The following is an 18162-nucleotide window of genomic DNA, read 5'->3' on the forward strand; positions in this document are numbered from 1 at the left end:
TTAGCCCTCCCTACCCCCTTTCAATACTGCGCAATCTGTAGAAAAAAAGAGGCCAGAAACCAGTGGTAACAGAAGCAGCCTTGGAACTAACTGTTCCTTCAAGGGACCAGTAGATGATTCCAGGATTCAGGCAACTCTGAGGCTTTTCTTCCTAGTATTGCTAAAGAGTGCCCAGGCATACTACGGCCCAAAGCCACTTCGCGAATAAGGACTTTCCGCGCACAGGGGTGCTTCCCCGAGGGCCCTACCACACAGGGATGTCAGTGCAGAAGCATCCAGTTAGTGCCGCCCCCTCCCGGGCCTGTCTCTGGCTCACCAGCCTCCCCTCGGGTCTCCCGCCTTGTCCCTCATCCTGACCTTCAGCTCATCCTCCCTGTGACTTCTTACTTGGACTGGCTCATCAACCTAGAGCTGGGATGTCCTGAGTCTGTTTGACAAAGGCACAGATGTGGCAAAGTTTAACAGTCGGTGTGAACGCGGAACTTTCGGGTGTGCAGAATTCTGGGCAGCCCACTTCTTCTCTTCTACCCGGCCCTCCGTTTGTAACAATTCATAAAGACAGAACCAAGAAAGACATTGTGAGGGGCAGCTTCTGTCCTAAAGACAGAGCATCAACCCAAGAGATTATTTTCTCACCAGAGCAATGATTACACATAGTAGGAGCCCAATCGGGTCAGGCAGTGGATCTCTGACACCTTCTGATCCTTGTCTTGGTCAGTTCCTCTTTCTCATCAACTAAGAGGAGAACCGTCATCAAGCCCAACTGATTTCAACCGACCTGGTGGGACAAAGTCACCTTTCACTTTCCACTATGAACTGTGCCCCAGAGTGCTTGGTGTCCCCTCTCCCAGGCTCCCGCCACAGGTCAGGTGCACGGGACAGCTCAGGCTCCATGTGGAGGACCAAACTGGACCTCAGCACAGAGATCAGCTTTAGGAGCCCCTCTGCAGGGACGGGAGGCGGCAGAGTAGGGTGGTTTTGTGAGCAGCCTCTGGAGGCAGACAGGCTGCATTCAGCCCATCCCTGCTAATGATGAGCTGATGGCCTTGAGCAAGGTGCCTGACCTCTTTCCACCTTGCTTCCTTCATCTGTAAAATGGGAATAAATGATAGAGTGGATAGCCAATAGGTAGGCATACAGAATACATGAGTTAACAAGATATAAAGCGCTCGGCATAATAAGTGCTCAACTTAAGAAATTCCAGGTGCTTTTAACAACGCAGCTCTGGTGTTTGCGCCACTGAACAGCCGGTGACTGGTAGCTTAGGGCAGAGGCCAATAAGGGTGACAAAGGTACTCTCTAGATATGCCAACTGCGCACAGGAGCAGCAGTGCAATACCTGGCCGTGTCTAAAAGAGCTCAGAAAATAGTGGCTCCTCACCTGCCTCCTTGAGCAATGGCTCTGGCTGGTCCGCCCCTGCAGCCTTCTTGCCTGGGCGACTGCCAGCATGAGGCTGACCTGGACGGGCATGCACACAGCCTAGTGGGTTTGCAAGGTTTCAAAGGGAAGAAGAGAGAAAGAGAGAGACAGGGAGCTCTCGAGACAGCTATTTCAGGGGGACTTTTCAGTGCCTTTTCGCTTTGCCGGGGAGGGGGTGCGGTTTCTGGACGTCAGGCCCTGTGAGCCTCCGGGTGTCTTAGGCCATTTAGCGTGTCAGACCTAGGAAGGGCTCAGGGACCATCTGGTGATCTTTTGCAGCTAAGGAAACCGAAGCCGTGGGTAGTGACTAAATTGTCCAAGGTCACCCAGTCCGTTCAAAACCAGGGTGAGTTCTCTGGGGGCCTGGTGTCCAGGGCAGGGCTCACCCCACCTGCCACGACAGGCTGGCTCTTGGGTTTCCTGAACCCCGGCTGACTTCTGGTCCTGTCTCCAGGTCACAGCCGGGCTTGCTCCTGCGGGTCTTGACTTTCCCTCAGTTCTCTGGCCTGCAGGCCCTGCCCCAGGCATCCGGGGTTCCTGCCTCGCTCTCCCAGCTCCCAGCGCATGCATCCTTGCCGTGTTCTGTCCTGCCCGCTCCTGCACACCTGCCCGCTCCTGCCCAGGGGAACCTGCGCCCTAGGGCCTCTTACGATTCCACGGTCCTGCCTGGGCGACACCCAGAAGGGATACACAGGAGGACTCGAGTTCTCTTTGCCCCAGAACCTGTTTCTCTCTGCTCTTCTCTTTCACTCCATTTTTTGTTTGTTTGTTTGTTTGTTTGTTTTCTTCCCACTCTTTGCTCAGTCTCCTTCAGTCTTGCTCTCCTGCTGCATAGTCCCCGGTCTCCTCGTCGCTCTCTCCCTTCCAACCCCTTTCCTTTCCCTTCTCTTCCTTCCCTGGGTCATTTTCGAGTTTGCATCTTCCCGGTTCTCTCTGTGCTCTGCCCCTTTCCTCTCCCCATCTCTCCCCCCTTCCCTTTCGCTGACCCTTCAACACATCTGTTTCCAATCTGGGCCCTGGAGGCGCCTGTTTGAAACAAAAAACCTCCCCCGCCCCGCCCCCTCCCCCCCCCACCCCGCCCCGGGCAGGAACCTGGCACAAAAATTCCTGAAGAAGCCTTTCCCTCCCCAACCCTTCAGCTTCCCCACATACTCCTGAAACTAAACACCAGCCCCCCGAAAAAGACCCTCCCCATCAAACGGTTCACAACCCAGCAGGACCAGGCACCAGCTCCAGCCCCGAGTGTGCTCCAGGGCCAGATGTGCTCCCCCCCGCAGCCGGGAGGCCGGCAAAGAGGGGCCGCCTCCCTCCAGGGCTGCGGCACCACCGTCCGGAGCCAGCGTTCGTTCCCGGACGCAGGCGTGTGTCTGCCCTGGTCCCGCGGTCCCCCGCCCTCCCCGAGGCACTCACCTAGCCAGAGGAGGCGGAGAAGGGTCATCCCGACGCCCGGCGCGGGTGCCTCCCCGTTCAGCCGCTGCTTGGCGCCGGGGCGGCGGGGTGCAGCCGACGGACCTCGGGCGAGCTGGGCGCGGCGCCTCCGGGGGCTCGCGGGGTGACTGCGGCCATGTGCCGCCGCGGGAGCGGCCCCGCGCCACGCGCTCCCGCTCGCAGACGGGCTTTCGGCGCGCGCCCCACCGGCTGGCGCCCAGACGGGAGCGGGGACCAGGGTTGGGGAGGAAAAAGCGAGGCGGAAAGACGCTAGCGCTCCTGGAACACTTTTCCCTGTTTGGAAAGAAAAAGGAGTGGAGAAAGAAGGGGAAAAAAAATAGAGTGAGCTGAAACCACATGGTTGCCTCCTCCCTGCAGCCCCTCCCTCGTGGCTCGCCCCCGCCCTCCCGGCGCTGGGGTGCGCGGCGGGGAGGGGGCCGGGCCGGGCCGCACCTCGGGGCCGGAGGGGACCGGGGGTGGGGTGGGGGGGCGGCTGAGGCAACGTGGCTGCGCGGGCGCGCGGTGTAGCATCGAGTCTGTGTAGGAGAAAGTCGGGGGCACTTCAGCCAGGAGCCCAGGGATGAGGCCTTGTCTGCGTGCCCTGTCTCTCGTCTCACTTTGACCTCTCCTTGCCTCCCTTGCATCTCTCTTTCTCGCTCACATACACGCTCCCTGCTTCCATTTCTCTCTCCTCTCCCCTCTCCCCTCTCCCCTCTCCCCTCTCCCCTCTCTCCTCTCTCCTCTCTTCTCTCTTCTCTCTTCTCTCTTCTCTCTTCTCTCTTCTCTCTCTCTCTCTCTCTCTCTCTCTCTCTCTCTCTCTCTCTCTCTCTCTCTCTCTCTCTCTCTCTCTCCTGTATTTACATTCTTCTTGCCTATCCCCTCTCACCTCCTGCCTCCGATCTCTCCCTTCTCTTCTCCTCGTCTCCCTGGCCTCCCAGTCTGCTTTTGCCAACATGCAAGCCACACGGACAACTGCGCGTGGAAGTGGCGGCGGAGACAGCCAGACAGCGGTGGGGTTGCTGCCCTCCTGACTCACTGCCTGTGCGGCCACCGCAGCCACCTCCGCCTGGCTCTCCCTGGGGCTTTCGCTCCGGCGCTTTTCTGCCCTGTGGCCGGAGTTTACCATGGCCCACCCGGGGCCCGGGCAGAGCCAAGCTGGCCACCGCCGGGGGTGCGGGCCACAGCTCGGCGGACGGGGTCTGCGGCAGGAAGCACTGGAGCACGCCGCACCGCGAAGGGCCCTGGCCAAAGCGCGCACCGCCCCTCCCAGAGAGAGGAGGCCGAGGGCACGGCCTTCCCTCCGGGCCAGAGGGGCCGGCGCTCGCCGCCCGCCCCAGGGAGCTGGCCCAGGAGGGGGAGGGGGCAGGAGGGGCTCTGGGGGTCTATCCTGGAGGACCCTGCGGCAGCTAGCGGGCGGGAGGGCCTGGGAGAGGACGGGGCAGTGACCGCAGCGCTCAGGCCGCAGCTGCCCGCAGCTCGGACAGCTCCGGCTCGCGCCTCGCACCCCTGGCCTGGGGCCCTGGGCCGCACTCTCCGGCCGCCGCCTCCGGGCGCCCCTGGGGCAGTGGCTTCTCCTCCGGCCGCACTGAGGCCTGAGGAGCCGCTCGCTCACCTTCCTCCTGACCAGAGCCTGGGTTGGGGCCTGGGCCGGGGCTCTGAGAAGCGGGGCCGCTATTTGAGAGGGAACCCCCCGCCCCAGGCCGGCAGGCCGGAGGATCGCACATCTGCCCGCTTCCCCAGCCCTCTCTCCAGGAGCTGCGGAGGCCTCTCCAATGGACTAGTCCTGTTTGGGATGGAAACCAACCCATTTTATAGCCGAAGAAAGCGGGGGACGGGGGGGGGGGCCTGGGGACGTTAAGGGGCTCCTATGAAATCACTCGGGCTCCGGGGAGCAGGTAGGGTTGCTCCAGGAGGAGGATGCCGTTTGTTCCCCGCCTCCCGCCCCGGCTTCGGCTTCGCAGCGCCCTGTGTCAGCGTCCGCCCTGCACCAGAGGCTCTTCTTGCGTTAAGGACACAAAGGGGATAGAACGCGGTTATTGGCATTTTTTAAACGTTTGGAACTTGAATATCATGGCACCAACCGAGAACCTGGAACTGTATTAATTATTTAATATTTATCTTTTTATTTAATTCCTATGACAATGCTAAGGGATGGGCATTTTTAAATTTATTTTAACGATGAGGAAAGTGTAACCTAGAGATGTTAAATATCTTGCCCAAGATCCTACAATATTCAAACACCTCTATCACCATATTAATCTTCTAAAATATTGTTTTATAGTAAAAAATATGTAAAAGTTCTCTTTGGCTCTTTCCATTTTATACTTCTTGTCTAATAGGAGAAATAGTCCTAATTTGTATATGAATGTGTTACAATGTTAATTCTCAACGGCTGAGGAAAATGGGAAGGAAACTATAGAGAAGGTGGCTTTTTGTGATTTCTGCTTTGAAATTTTACTTAATTCTCTAGTATACTTTCAGATTTATAGGTTTACAGAAAAGTTACAGAAAGTACATTCTAATATACTTTCAGACTTACAGAAGAGTTACAAAAAATTGTACAAAAAGTTCTTAGATACTCTTCTCCAAAGTCCTCCTTTCATTTCTCTCTAAAAGAAATATCTTTGCAGACGTTTTCGGCCCCATCTCTAGCCTCCAGTGCCGGTGGCCTTTCTCCTGACCTGGTCACAGCACGGGCCCAGCGAGGGGGTGTGCACGTGACAGAGGTGCGCGGGGGCAGGCAGAGGTGTTTTCAAGCCGACATTGCTCAAGCTGCAGGTGACAAGACACTGTCAGTTCCAAGTCCTCAGTCACCAGCACAGGAAATGGTTTCACAAGGCTGAGACTGGGTCATAAACACCCAGGTCCAAAGTCCTATAGCCAGTCGATATTGGGCATATATTTCTTGGAGAAAGCCCTGGGCCCCTAGAGATGACTGTCCCTAAATCCAAAGCCTCTTTGCTGCTGTCGTGCATTTGTGGGCCAGAAGAGCAGGGTGCCTCTGGGGATGGCTCTGTGACTCAGCAGCCCCTGCCTACCTACCCTGTGTCCCACGGCGACTGGGCTGGGCGCCCCGCGGACCCACGGGGTATGTGGCCGTCCTTACCATAAATGGCCCTCCCTGTCCAGTGCGAGAGAAAACATCAACAAGTGAAAACTTTCAACAAAAATACTCAAAAGTTATGTGGTTAAGTGGCAGAATAATTTATCCTGACAATAACAAACACGGGCATTCCAAGAAAGGTCAGAGCCCCGCAGCCTGGGGTGGCCGCGGAGCGTCCTGGAAGAACACCTTCGCAGCCAGGCCTGAAGGGATGACTTTCATCTGATAAAAGGACCCGAGGAGGACGGCTGTGGGGCCCTTCAGGACACATACGTGGGCTGGGCGTGTTCGGGGGGCACTGAAGGAAATGATATACAGAGAATGACAAATCCGCGTTGGAGCAAAATGCCCTGGGGCAGTGAGCCCAGAGTGTATTTGTGAAGAGTCCCGAGTGTGAGCGAAAGATTCTGGAACTTTTCCACACTCGTTGAAAAACATTGAGTAAAATGGACCTTGATGAGAACAGTCGTTTCAGAGATGTAAATTGGCAGCCTTTGCCCCGGGGTGACCCCAGGAGCCAGCCCAGGAGGGAGAGCTTCTGTGGCCCTTCCGTATCATCAAGCTCCTACTCCCACGCTTTCGTATGGACAGTTGACATTTCCTCAGCATTTTGTAACGAGATGTGCACGTGCAGCGTCAAGACAAGCCCCTTCTTTTCCGCACTCTATGGGGAACAAAACCTCCTCTCTAGAGGACTTCTGGAGCCGCCTCGGCGTGTGCCAAACAGAGTGGGAGAGAAATGTGAAGCAGAGGAGCGGCTTAGAGCCTGTTGCGTCCAGTGGGGCGATGAGATGGGGGTGATGATACTTGGAGGAAAGATGCAGCAGGTTAAACATCAGGTGGTCACGGTGGGAGAGGAAGCAGGAGACAAGAGACGCGCCAAAGGTAGCTGTAAGTGACCTAATATATTTTATACATGCTAAGATCAAAGTGTTGTTGATAAGCCTCATGATACCATACTACGATGAGGAAACTGAGGTTGAGAGAGATTAACTGATTGCTTCTCCTTCTCGGGTTAGTGAATGATTGAGGCCGGACTTAAAGTCAGAAGGTTGAAGGCCCATCTACCTCACGCCCCCTCTTTTTTTTTTTTTTTTTAACTGGGGAGTTAAGTAAGTTAATTTGTCAGGAAGAGAAAGATACATTTAATTTGAGACATGGTAACTTTGAGGGGAGAACAAACCATTATCCATTTATCAGTTTATTCATTTATCGATCCACGTTTGAACTGTTTTTAATCTATAATTTACGGAATCTTTTTTAAGCACCTCGTATGTGCAAAGTCAGGAGTGAGCAGAGCAAAAGTCCGCGCCATCCGGGTGCTTTCCGTGAGGAAGGACAGCGCTCTCGGCGTGCGGGGCGGGGCGGTGAGAACCGCTCCGAAAGGGACGCGCGGTGCCCTGAGGCTGAGCCCCCGCGCCCGCCCCGCGGAGGAGCGGTCGGGAGCCCTGCCCGCTGGGCGGAGGGGAGCGCGGCCAGGGACGGGGGACGGGAGGCCTCTGTCGTCTCATCTCAGAGGGCCCTGGGCCCGTGGACCACGTCCTTCAGTCCCGTCGAGCTTCAGCATCCAGCCACGCGCAGGCGGGCGTCTCGGGGGAGGACGTGCCCAGGAGGGCGGCGAGGCCTGGAAGGCGGCGCTGGGGCGGTGGCAGAGCGCGGGGCTGCGAGGCCGGCAGCTCGGGCTCCCAGGGGCCTTGGGCAGGTCCCTTCCGTGAGCCGCCCTCCTTCTTCTCCCAACACGGTTGTTACGAGGAAGAATGAGACTGTAATGAACGTACCTACCATAGCATTTAACACTCAGGGGACTCAGTCAATACTTGTTCCAACTGAAACCTGAGTTCCTAAGAGTCCCTTCCCTGCAGTGGCAAAGAGCCAGCTCTGCCTCACTCCCTTTTCCTGTTAGCACCAGGTCATCTCTACATGGTCTTCCCTGTCCCACAAGGATACTCGCTGACTTGGCCATCAGCGTGCCATCTTTTCCCGGCTGCGCAGCAGGAGGTCCCGCCGGCTCTCAGGGACTCCACTGGGCAACGCTGGCCGAGGCTGTGTCCGGGGAGCCCCGGGTGCTGATGGTGGCTCAGGGATAAGGAGTTACCACCAGGGTGCAGAAAGCAGCTGTTCTCCTCTCAGAGGGCCTGGGAGTGGGGGAGGTGAGGATGGCTGGACCCCGCTCTGCCCCCACCATGAGACCATGAGCGGATGGCCCCCAGCTTTAATCTGTGTGGCCAGCTGAGGAAGTGGGGATTCGCAGAGGCAACTGTTTGCTGTAGGACATTCATCAGAGGGAATGACCTCCGTCTACCTGCAAAGACCCAAGACCCACAGGTCAGTCCTTCAACCCCAGTGGAGGTTTTAGGGGGCCAGTGGGAGAGCCAAGGGCCGGCATGAGAAACAGAGCCGGTTCACACAGCGGCTGAGCCTAAGGATTTACAGCCAGGTCTGGCGCTGCCACCACCCTCTTCCCTGAGGTCAGCTGGCCCGGGCTTCCCCGCTTCTCCACACACCCCACTTTCAGTTCCTGCTGAAGTAGCCCTGTCAGAGTTCAGGCTGTGGAGGAAGACTGGCTGATTATTATTATTATTTTTTTTTAATGAACAACAATTTTATTTCTCACAGCTCTGGAGGGAGGCTGGAAGTCCAAGATCAAGGTGCCAGTGCGGGTGGGTTCTTGACGAGATCGTCTTCGGAGTCGCAGGCTGCCGCGTTCTTGCTGTGTCCTCGCATGACGGAAGGGCAAGGCGGGCTGGCTTTGAGTCCCCCTAACCCTCCGTACGGCACCGAAGTTGGGCAAGTTTCTTACCCTCTCTCAGCCGACGTCATTTCATTAATAAGATTTCTGTTGTGGTTGTTAAGGAGATTATGTAAGTCCCGGCCAGCGTGGCTCAGCTGGTTGGAGCATCATCCTGTACATGGAAACGTTGCAGGTTTGATTTCCGGTCAGGACATATCACTAGGTTTTGGGTTCGATCCCTGGTCGGGGCTTGTGTGGGAGGCAAGTGAATGATTTTTCTCTGTCTCTTTCTTTTCCCTTCTCTCTAAAAGCAATTTATAGAATATATATAAAATCTCCTCTGGTTGAGAACATCCAAGGGGAACCTGGCCCAGGCTTCCCACTCACCCAGCCCTGAGAGACGGCCCGGCCCGGGCGCTGCGCTAGTCCCGCGGCTGTGCAGCTGCTGCCCTGCTGTCAAGCTGGGCGGGCCCTTTGAGTTCTTTTTGGTCTAACTTCCTCATTTTTAGACTGAGACCCAGCCAGGGGATGTGTTATGTCAGGGTCACACTCAAGTTAGAGACAGAGTCAAGCTTGAGACCCGTTGCCTAGCAACCAGCCCATTCTCTTTCCAGCAGCGTGGAAAATTATCGCATAGAGTGTCTCTCTCTCTTCCTGAAAGGTCTGTAATGAGAACAGAAAACTCCACGATGTCTTCTGGCAAAAAATAGGTGTGCTGGGGTCCAGGGAAGAGCTGGGATTTTTATCTAGAAATGGATGAGGCTGTCGAAGCTGTGGAAAGAAACCGAGGACGACGTGTGCAAAGGCCACTGCTGACCTGTGGGGAGCTCATACCCCCGAGGGCCGAGATGCTGGGAGCAGTGAGCAGCTGCTTGCAGCTGCTTAGTGATATGACTGATGTCTGTGGTGGCCAAGCTGAGAGGACAGGAGGGGGGAGAAGTAGCCCTCACCTTCCCAACCACCACGCAGCCTCAGGCACAGGACAGAAACGCAGGCCACTGCCACACGGCCTCGTGCGCTGCCTCGCACCGCTCTGGCCGGGACTGCGCAGGGGCGTGGGCGGGGCGTGGGCCGCTGTGGCCTGGGCCACTGCCTGGCAGGCGTGGAGACTGGGAGGCCGAGCGGGAGGTGTGCTGTCAGGAGACCCACCGACCCCTTCCCGCAGCGGTCACTTACTGAGTTATCGTGAACAAATTCTTTAATCTAAGCCTGTTGTATAAAGAAATAGGGATGCTAATGCTTTGTAAGCTCTTTATTCTTTGTGAATGTAAGGTAAGTATTATTAGGAATGTAAATGGTAGGAATCGGACGATCTAATCGAGGTGTCGTTCTCTGTCCCCCGTGCCTGGGTTGGAGTAAAGGATCACTTGTCCCAGGAGTGGTTAGTGTGTGCCTACAATACACGCTGTGGGCACCCCGCCTCCACCCCCGGCACAGGGCTCAGGTTGGGTTCTCTTTCTTCTGACTTCCTGGGGGATGTGCTGAGCAGAGAGGCAGTTCTGGAAGACCCTGTTCACTGGCTCCCCAGCCCTATCCCCAGCACACCTCCAACATAGAGGCTAAAAAATGGATACACTTTCACAGCCTTCCTTGCCACAAGAAGGCCATGTGACACAGTTCTAGCCAGTGAATCAAGAGCAAGAGAATCTTGCTAGGGAGCTTTTGGTAAGCCTCTGCTTTATGTTCTGTGCAAACCAGAACTGGATTTTGCCTCCAAGAGGCATCCAGTTTAAAGTGGACTATGCTCTTAAATAACTATAAAGCAAAGATAAAACACAGCATTTGACCTAAGAAAGGCATAGGTGAAGTGCTGCTGAATTTAAAAGGAGGGAGCTATTTCTTCCTATGTAACGATCAGGGACTGCTTCATGTAGGAGGTGGCATTCGAGGTGGGCAGGACGAGAACACCCACGGCTGGGGAATTCTGGATGGTTCCTAGTCCCAGTCTCACCAACCCCGAGCTCCCCCACTATTCTGAACCACTTCATAGGGAAGCCAGCAGTTCTCGCCAGGTGATATAATTGTAACATCAGATATAATTACATCTTGTGTGCACAGAGTACTTTCTTCAAAATCCTTTAAAGACACACCTCACTCATCCCTCTGAAGTGGGCAGGGGTAGATAAAGAATGAAGGAGGAAGCTCACAGACATGAAGTGAGCAGAGCTGTTTGGGAGGAGAGCTGACCGATCCTCTCAGCCATTTCATCCTTCTTGGGACTCGCCACCTTCATCTTCATCCATGGAGACACATGTTCACTTGTGTGTGCACATACACACCCTCTAGCTATGGAGGGAGGCGCCTTTATCCAAGATCCACCATATGATGAATTCTACTCAAAGTAAAAGTGTATTAACTTCCTATGAGGAAGATCTGTGATTCAGGTTCGTTATCCTGAACAGGTTATTCAAGTGCTTTCCCTGGTCACCAGTGGGTGCTTTTTTTGGGATTCCTGGATGGGCTTAGAGCTGGCATGTCAAGTGGAAGCTAACCTGGGTTCACTAGGACCAGTCTTCAACCCTCTGGAAAAAAATGACACGGACAACCATGAGTTTAAAAGTTATCCACTTACATGCTTACTAGGAGAGCTAACCAAAACACACACACACACACACACACACACACACACACCAACAGAAAAATAAGTGTTAGTGAGGATGTGTAGAGATGAAGACCTTTCTGCACTGTTGGTGGAAGTGTAAGATGGTGCCGCTGCTGTGGAAAACAGTATGATGGCTCCTCAAAAAGTTAAACAGAACCATTGCATGACCTGCAACTCCGCCTCCAGTGTGTACTCAAAAGAAGAGAAGGCAGGGACTCAAAGAAACATTAGTACATTCTTGTTCATAGCAGCATCGTCTATAGTAGCCAAAAGGTGGAAACAACCCAAATTTCCACCAACAGATGAATATATAAACAAAATGTGGTCTATACATACAATGGAATATTATTCTGCCTTAAAAAGGAAAGGAATTCTGACACATGCTACAGCGTGGATGGACAGTATGCTGAAGGAGGTCAGTCACGAAGGGAGAGATGTTGCATGACTACACTTATATGAAGTACAGACCATGGTCAGGTTCATGGAGACAGAAAATTGAATGGTGACTTCCAGAGTGCGGGGACAGGTGGTGAGGGAGGGCTGGCGTTTCACGGATGCAGAGTTTCCATTTAGCAAGATGATGAGATCTCAGGCCGAGCGGTGGTGGCGGCCACCCAGCTCCATGAGTGCACTTACTGCCACTGAGCTGCACACTTCAAAATGGTTAAACTGCTCAATTTTACATAATGTGTGTGTTTTACCACAATAAAAAGTCATTCATCTACAACATCACTTTCTTTAAAATAATTTGCCCCTAACCTGTCCAGGTCAGATGTGACCTAGTTAATTTTTTTGGAGATCATCATAGTAGAATTTAGAGCTATACTTGGAATCAGAAAGCCCAGATTAAAATCTGAATTCCACTGCCTGTCAGCTAATTGATCTTATTCTTACTGATCCATACTTTCCTTGTCTCCAGTTGGATATAATATCACCTTTGACTACTTCCCTGGGCTTATCTGAAAATCCAGTGAGATAATTTATGTGAATGTGATTAGTAAACCACAGAATACTAAACAAATATAAAAGAATTTTGAGAAAATGATGAGGTTCTCTCTGGGACCTATTGTAATATTTTCCAAATTTTCTTGCCAAGAAGTTCCTTCCATCACACCTAAATTCCTTCTAACACAGCTTCAGCCAACTCGGAAGTAGCCTTGTTCATTTGGACATTGCCATATCCCCGGTTTAGAGACAGTTCTATCTGGCAAGTGTCAGAGGGGACAGCAAGAACCATAAGCAGAACCGTTTGGAACTACTAACTTTTTGGGCCAAGGACAGAATTTGTCTCCAGGTCCGGTTTGGTTTGCAAATTCCGGGCTGTCATAGCAACCCCCAAAGCAAAGGAGGACTGTTTAGTGTCATCTTTGACTGCAGCCTGGGCTGGGAATTCGCTCAGGTTGCCCCAATGAACACTGTTCATTGGTAACCACTGTGTCCCTCCTTTGGGTCCCCAGAACTTCCCGCCGGGTGCCGCTCAGCTCACCACATGCTACTCCCTGCCCTGTGGCTCTACCACATCTAGAGCGGGGAGGGAGTTTCTGGAATTACCTTCTGCCCGGTGTGAGGATGTATGAAGATGGCTTGGGGAGGCAGGTTCTGAGGGCACTTGTGTGGGACTTCAAGTATCCCCCACTGCGTTCACAACTGAGCTCTGCTGGCCTCCTTAGACATTTTCAACCAGGGAGGGTTATCTCTCGGGCTGGTGTTGAAGGTCTAATGATGAAGATCTAAAAAATGTAACTGACATCACAATATAAAAAGAAAACCATGAAAACAAAATTAGTAAGTACCTCAGTAAACCTACAAAGATGTTATGACATTTTCTTCAATAATTACAATTATTATTACAAGACTTTTTAACCTATTTGAAAACAATTCATAGGCTAATTTTTCATCATTGGCAGAATTCCGTGAGTAGTAACATTTTATGGGAGCATACGAAACCTGTGGGTGGAGATAAGTCCAACAAGGTAGAGTTGGGCCAAATCACTGAAAAAAAAAAAAAATCTAGGCTTTATTTAGTAGGCAAAGGAAGCTATTACAGGTGTTTTGTTTTTAAAATTAAAAAATATATATTTATAGATTTTAGAGGAAGGGAAGGAGAGAGAGAGAGAGAGAGAGAGAGAGAGAGAGATCGATGTGAGGAGAAACACTGATTGGCCGCCTCCCATACATGCCCCATCTGGGAATCAAACCCGCAACCTAGGTAGGCACCCTGACCAGAAATCAAACCACCGAACTTTTGGAATATGAGGTGATGTTCCAGCCAACTGAGCCACACTGGCCAGGGCTTTTGAGGGTTTTGATCTGGAGAATAATGTAGTCTTGATGAAGATTGGTGGGATTTGCTTGTGAACACCTCAAAGGAAGTGGGTGGGACCGGAAGTGGCAGAAGGGGTGGGAGGTGTGTTGGGACCAACCCGAGACGAGAAGTTCACTTTAAGGCGTTCAGTGTTCCAAGGGGAAGGTGAAGGGGGCCGGGCTGGGGCAGAGGCCCTGCGCCTAGAAGAAAGAGATGACGAGTGTAAATTATCGAATAGAGTAAGGGGATGGGTGTCCCACCTTTGGCGTCTCTGGGCCACACTAGAAGAGTTTTCTTGGGCCACACATTAAATACAGAAACACTAACAAAACTGATGAGAAAAAAAATAGTTTTAAGTAACTTTACGATTTTGTGTCAGGCCGCATTCATAGCCATCCTGGGCCGCGCGTTGGATACCCCTGAAACCATGGAGGATGAAGAGGGATAGAGATAAGTTAATCATAACATCAATTTCAAGACAAGATAACAGGAAGAATTATGGTTCTAAGACTAATAAGAACATAAAAGCCAAGAGAGGGAGCTGGCGGAGTGGGGAGAGCCCAGTGAATTCATTTTTGTTGAGTTTGAGGAACCTAAAGAACACCCTGCTGGGGGTGGTCGCTGGCATTCTGGCTGAATTTGAATCATGAGTTGAGCTGCCTCAGGGAAGGGCAGCCAGGCAGCACCAGAGCTGCCCGCTGGGACAAGGTTGAGGACCGGTGAGCAGGCAGGCGAGTTACCGGCATTCTGAGATCTCCAGGCAGGGCCACCGCAGACAGTGTGGCAGGAGGAGGGACCCAGGCCAAAGAGCAGTTGACCCAAACTTTTAGAGCTGGGAAGCTCTTCTAGGAGGGACTGGGAGTGCCAGCCACTGGACACTAGGTGCTGGCCTGCTGCAGTGGCTCCCACGCCTGGCTGTGCAACAGGGTCACGGGGAGCTTTGAAACTGACTTCTTCCTACCTCCCCCACCCCGAAGGCTGACTTATTCCATGTGGGGCGGGGCCTGGAAATCTGTCCGTTGGAGTTTTACGTCAGATTCTGGCCCTCAAGTGTCAGCGCAGAGAAGAGCGGCTCTCCTCTCCGCTCGGAACCGGCCTTGCTTCCTGGCTGCAGGGCTGATTCTGCGGAAGAGAACCTCGCCGTCCAGCCTTTCCTCCTCCTCTCCCCCCCACCCACCCCCGAGCGCTGGTGAAGAGAGTTACAAAGAGAGGGGGGTCCTCAGGTGGGCAAGAGCCGGCAGAGAGGTGAAGACGAGAGCCTGCGGGGGCCTCTGCACAGAAGCGACGGCGAAGGTGCGGCCCTGACCGAGCCGGTGGCGAGAGGCAGAGCCGGCACGGGCACCGCGCATGCCGCCCAGTGCGATTCTCCCCCACAGCCTCCCTTGTAAAAGACAATATATGCTCCATGAGGGCAGGCATTTCTTAAAGATCTCTTATGGAAAGGTTCCAACCTAAAAACAAAGTAGAAGGAATAGTGTTAACAAACCCCCATGTTCTCAACGCCCACTTCAACAATTGGCCACAACAGGCTAGTCTTGTTTCATTTACACCCAGCCCTCCCTCCCCTACCTCCACCACATTGAAGCAATTAGAAAAGATATTTTACATGCTTTTACGGTATCCTATTTTGCAACCCAACAGCCCATTTGCTGGTAATAAAAACAATTTCTGAGGATGGAAGAAGGGACCAAGAAAGCATGACCAACTTAGCCCGAATTCCTCTTTTCCACACGGAGAGGCAATCATGAATTTTGCTCCATCAATTGTCACCAAGTATCTGAGCAACACGTGCACACTTGAACAAAGGGACGTACACAAGAGACTCTTCCCTGGATTTTTGAGAAGCACAGGGCTGAAATCTGAATTTACTGAAGGACCTTCTGCATTCATCAGCCTAGCCCTAATCATTAACACATAATAATTCGGCCCCAGGGGTAGGGCTCTGGAGAGCAGAAATATGTGCATGGGGCAAGGGGCCCAGAGCAGTAGGTAGGAGCCATGGAGCCTGGGTGGTCTCCAAGGCACAGGTTTCAGAGGCTGCTCTGCCTCTGAGAGCTCTCTCAGTTCTGAGTCTACAGTGCCACCCTTCCCTGCCTGCCCCGCCCCCTTCTATTGCTCCACCTTCATACCCAATCAGGGAGCAGAAAAACGAAAGGGAGCAAAAGAATTAGAAATTCTGGAAAAGTTCAAGTAGTTATAAATCTCTGGAAACCAGTTAGCTCTCTGAGAGTCAAGAAGGGGTCCGGCTGTGGGCTCGTAGGTGATGGAAGAACGTACCAAGAGAAAGGGCCACAGAACAGGCTGGACGGACCTGTGGGATTTCTGCTCCAGGCGTGTCCCCTTCTGGGCCTCCTCTGCGGAGGCCTGGTTCCTGAAGTACCAAGAGGACCTTAGTCAAGTGTGGACTCCTCTGTGTAGCAGCCTTTATTACAAGATGCCATTAGTAAGGTACTAATATTACAGTGCTTTGTAGACTCGGGTACTTAAGCTTCTTGGGTTAAGGGAAAATGTGGAACATCCTGATGGACTTACATTTTGGCAAAGATTTTTTTGAAAGGAAGACGATTATTTTTAATATTAAAATAATCTTCATGCCCTGACTGCTGTAGCTCACTCGGTTGAGCATCATCCTGCAAATTGAAAGGTCACTGTTTCTATTCCCGGTCAGGGCACATGCCTGGATTACAAGCCAGGTCCCCTGTTCCAGGTGTATGAGAGACAACTGATCAATTTTTCCTCTCCCTCTCCTCCTCCTTCCCTTCCTGTCTGCCTAAAAATAAATAAATAAAATCTTTTAAAAAATAAAATAACCTTGGGTATGTGATGGAATAGAACATAAAATTTTCATGTATTTATGACAATAAACACAGAAAGTGAAAGACGTATCCCAATTGTAGTGGCCTATTTGGAGAGTTATTTTCTTTCTTCTGCCTTTAGCGATACCTGGGGTGGGGGGCCTTTGGCGGGCCCCGCCCTGATGTTCCGGGAATGGGTGAGTCGTGATGGTTTTGTGGTGCCTGCCCATCTGGCTTGCCAGCTCTGGTCTCCCGCCAGCCTCTGAGGCTGACAGGTTTGTGGTCTCCTGAGGCAGGCTCGCCCTTTCCTTTCTGCAAGCTCTTATCCAAGCTGTCATTTTTGTTTGGGACAACCTTCTACCTCCTGACAACCACATCACATTTCTTCCTCTCCTCATGATGCAATTCAGGGTCACTTTTTCCAGGAAGCTTTTCCTAAGTTAAGAGAATTGACTTCCAAAAGAGAATCGGGAAGCGGCAGGCTGGGAAGCCAGAACCCCACTCCGATGCTAGATACCACCTGTGTAGCTTCGTGGAGGACGTAGTGTGCAGAACGGTCAGACACATGTGCTGTTCAGTAATCATCACAACCCTATGAAACATATAGGGCTAGGTTCTGCATTTTTATTAATAGTTTGAATATGTATTGCATCATGAAATGACAATATTTTGAATATGTTGAGTTAAATAAATTATACTATTAATTTTACCTTATTTGCTTTGTTTAATGTGACTAGAGATTTCCTACTGAGATATAATTGACATTAGTTTCAGGTGTACAACATAATGATTCAATGTATGTACGTACTGTGAAATGGTCACCACAATAAGCCTAGTTAACCTCCATCACCACACAGTTATAAATTTGTGGGGGTGTGTGTGTTTGATGAGAACTTTTAAGATCTACTCTTTTGGCAATTTTCAAATGTACAGCTGACTTTCGAACAACACTGGTTTGAACTGTTTGGGCCTACTTAGACACAGACTTTTTCCAAAAAATATACAGTCAGCTCACTGTGTCCCCAGGTTTATCTTCTACAGAGTCAACCAACCCAGATGTGAAGGGTCAATCGTATGTATTGACCTATGCGATTTTATAGAAGGGACTTGAGCATCTGAGGACTTTGGTGTCTGCCGAGGGCTGAGTGGGTGAAGGGGAAAGGGATTGAGAGGTTGGGGGTGGTCCTGAAACCACTCCCCTGTGGATATGTGCATATGGAGGGATGACTGAGGTTTTTAGGGAGTCAAAGTGATATGCAGATTTTCAAGCGCACAGAGGGTCAGTGCTCCTAATGCCACGCCCACATTGTTCGAGGTCAAGTGCACGAGGCCGTGTTGTTAACGAGGGTCCCCCAGGCTGTACGGTGCATTCCCAGGATTAACTTATTTCTAACTGGAAGTTTGTACCTTCTGGCCACCTTTACTCATTTTGTCCCCTCCCCCCACTCTTTGGGCAAGGATTATTTTTAATCATTTTCTACCATTCAGATAAGGGAGCTTCACAGAAGTTGGGTCATGTACCCAGAAACACACAACAAGGAAGCGGTTCCTTCCACTCAGTAGAGAAAAATTTTCCTGAACGTGGAAGCCACGCACAAGTGGTACTGCGTGTCTTCTCGGTGTCATCGTGGGGTGCCACTCCCTTAGCTTTGCAGGCAGAGCAACTTCCGCAGCTGCAGCCGGGGGCAGGAGGGGGGTGGTCCAGGCCCTGCCCTGGGAAGGGCCCCCGAACTTGGTTTAATGCTCTGTCTTCAAATTCTTAGTAATTTTTGAACCAG

General features: G+C 52.2%; 1 protein-coding gene across 1 annotated transcript in view; it reads right to left on the reverse strand.

Annotated features, from left to right (window-relative positions):
• The window catches only part of CLMP (CXADR like membrane protein), a 98215-nt gene extending 93651 nt beyond the window's left edge, over window positions 1-4564 (reverse strand). Inside the window, exons 1-2 of the mRNA XM_054579481.1 lie at window positions 4461-4564; window positions 2831-3142 (exon numbers count right to left, since the gene is read on the reverse strand). Of these exons, the coding sequence (XP_054435456.1) occupies window positions 2831-2858 (28 nt within the window). The 5' untranslated portion in view covers window positions 2859-3142; window positions 4461-4564. The remainder of the gene's footprint in view (window positions 1-2830; window positions 3143-4460) is intronic.
• Between the last annotated feature and the right edge of the window lie 13598 nt (window positions 4565-18162).

This window comes from Pteronotus mesoamericanus, unplaced genomic scaffold, assembly GCF_021234165.1.
Source record: "Pteronotus mesoamericanus isolate MK-2021 breed Mesoamerican mustached bat unplaced genomic scaffold, CSHL_Meso_final contig_53, whole genome shotgun sequence".
NCBI lineage: Eukaryota > Metazoa > Chordata > Mammalia > Chiroptera > Mormoopidae > Pteronotus > Pteronotus mesoamericanus.